The 2,566-nt window shown below is 37.4% G+C and overlaps 1 protein-coding gene across 1 annotated transcript in view; it reads right to left on the reverse strand.

Annotated features, from left to right (window-relative positions):
• The window catches only part of LOC118334718 (collagen alpha-5(IV) chain-like), a 22,094-nt gene that overhangs the window by 18,926 nt on the left and 602 nt on the right, over positions 1 to 2,566 (reverse strand). Inside the window, exon 2 of the mRNA XM_035670760.1 lies at positions 933 to 986. Within this exon, the coding sequence (XP_035526653.1) occupies positions 933 to 986 (54 nt within the window). The remainder of the gene's footprint in view (positions 1 to 932; positions 987 to 2,566) is intronic.

Genomic DNA, 2,566 nt, shown 5'->3' on the forward strand with positions numbered 1-2,566 from the left:
TGAAAGTGAGACTGCTGTTTAACAATACTTACTTCTCAATCACAGTTGAACATTAATAAAAATGTAGTAAATATTGCATATTGTTTTAATCAGTTTGTCTTTTTGCACGTGTTCAAGTATGGCAGGATACTTGAAATTGACACATACAATTGATTTGATGATTTCCCTCATGATTGCATTTTGCACTTTGCTGATTGCATGCTGGCCTGAAATATCAATCAGACTACAATCAGTGGAATATATACAGTGACAGGACTTTTTGCAGACCATTGCTGAGTATGAATAGTATTAGATTAAAGAGGTTTCATGGGTTCTGCGCTCTCTGCTTGGAGCTCACTGAAAATTGATTTGAAATGAAACTGCTGATCTCAGAAGGTCATAGAAGACATTCGATAAGTCACAGTTGGAAAAGCATGGGTGTAAATAATAAAATTAATGATATCTGAATTTAATTTCCGTTTCAGTTTTAGGGTCCTGATATTGTTCACGCTGGCTCACTGTCACACTGTCATGACTAACTGCAACACTTGAATACAAAAAATCCATAGTGATTTTCCTACTGCAACCAGTCAACATGTCTACTGTGAAGAAGGCCAATTCTTTCATATATCCTTGTGTGTTGAACTGATGCATTTAGGTTGACTAATAGAAGAAAATAAAAGAAAATCATGAAGGTATTGGTGCATCACTCAGATTAAATAATATAGCTGCATCAAATGTGAGTTCCTACATTACAAAAAATGCTGAGCTGGCACACCTGACCTGTTGTGTAATGTACGTCAATCATAGGTACAAACAAAGTAACGAAATGAGTTAGTGGTGGAAAAAAGTGAAGTTAGTGGTTTCGAAACTGCAAGAGGCAGAATTAATTAATTCATAGCACACAACAGCACTGATGAAATGTTTACACAGACATTAGATGATCAACTTACCCTGTTGCCTTTCTCTCCTTTACAGTGGCACCTTGATGTTCCACTGCACACACACTAAAAATAAATTGTAACATTGTTCAATATGTATTGTGTAAAAGGAAAACACTGTCCAATTAACTTGATCTTATATGTTCTCAAATGTTTTCAGTCATACTCCCCTTTAGAAACAAATCACACTGTCCCAAACCGATTTCATTTCTATCAGCCATTACCCATGTTGCAAAACGAGTCAAGTTGAACATGAAACTACAGTCATGTGCACCGCCTCTTAAACTGACTGCACCCCAAAGCTTGGTAAGCAGTTACCAAAAGCAGTCTCCTGATTTAAGTGATCCAAACTGTTGCAAGATCAATTGCAACTTTTACATTATGTTAATCGACAATTTGTATATCTATATCTATCTATAACTCTCCAGTGTTAGGGGCTAACACCTCCTGTGTCTCTGTTCAACGCAGTGGCCTTTAATCTGAAGGCTGTGGACATTATGGCTTATCACAGAGGAAAACACACTAAAAAGGTAGTTGCATGCACAGTGGTGGGTTGTCTGCAGGCTAAATAAGAGGTCAGTAATTGGCTATAAGCTACTGATATACTGGAGCATTATCAGTTAACAACAAGTTATTTGAGATGTATTATATTTCCAATTAACTTTAACCTTGTGACAATCCAGCAATAAACCCGAATGCACTGCTCCTGGACAAAAAGGATCTGAAACCTTTTCTGGGTCATTTAATAGAGGCCTTTTTTACTGTTATAAACTCAATATCCTTGTGCACATGAAATGGAAATTAAGCAATTCCAATGAATTGGACACAATCATCGTTGGCTTATAAGGTAGAATGTTATTTTATTGCCATGGCGAAAACAGCAGCTAGGCTATAACAGCATGAAAATGTTATGCTGTTAAGTTTTTTTTTACAGGAAAAAATAATGTCAACTAATAAATATTTTTAGACTTTCTGTCTAGTGTTGGATGGCTGTTTTTCTCCTACCATATCCCGTCCCTCTTCAATGACCTTAAAACCCATACCATAAATAGGCCCACCAACATTGCCCAGTGAAATATATTGTACACAGTAAAGTGCATGTGCAAACAGACTGCAAAAAAACCCTGCATCTCTTCAGGACTCAAGATGTTTGCAGATGTTTTGCAGATAAGCACAGAGACAAATGTAACAAACAGACCACACTGTATATCAAAGCTAAGACTGTAAAGAACAAGTGGTGCTAACATACACAACAGGAAATACACAAGGAACAGAAAGACACTTTTTTCCCATAAACAGTGATTCAGTGGATTTCTGTGTGGGACCTGGGAGAGTTACAGCAAGAGAACAACATTAAACATTATATGGAGAGAGAAAAAAGTAAAATGTTACTGATGTATTTCTTAAGAGCAGGTTGAAACAGCTTTGATAAAAAATGTGTGATAAAGAGAAAGACAGGTAGTTTTTTCTTTAACAAAGCACAACAATAATTAAAGCTGCAAGCAGCGTTGGTCGGGCCCTCGCACTCCACGCAACTCGGGGCGTGCTGCGGCCTCGTCACGTGCCGTCGTAACACGTGTGGACCACAACATGAAAATTTCACGTAAATCAGATCAAAGTCGCTATGCAGCGCTTATTTCCTGTTG

The sequence above is a fragment of the Morone saxatilis genome, unplaced genomic scaffold (genome assembly GCF_004916995.1).
Source record: "Morone saxatilis isolate NCDOM2014 unplaced genomic scaffold, NCSU_SB_2.0 Contig23, whole genome shotgun sequence".
Classification (NCBI taxonomy): Eukaryota; Metazoa; Chordata; class Actinopteri; family Moronidae; genus Morone; species Morone saxatilis.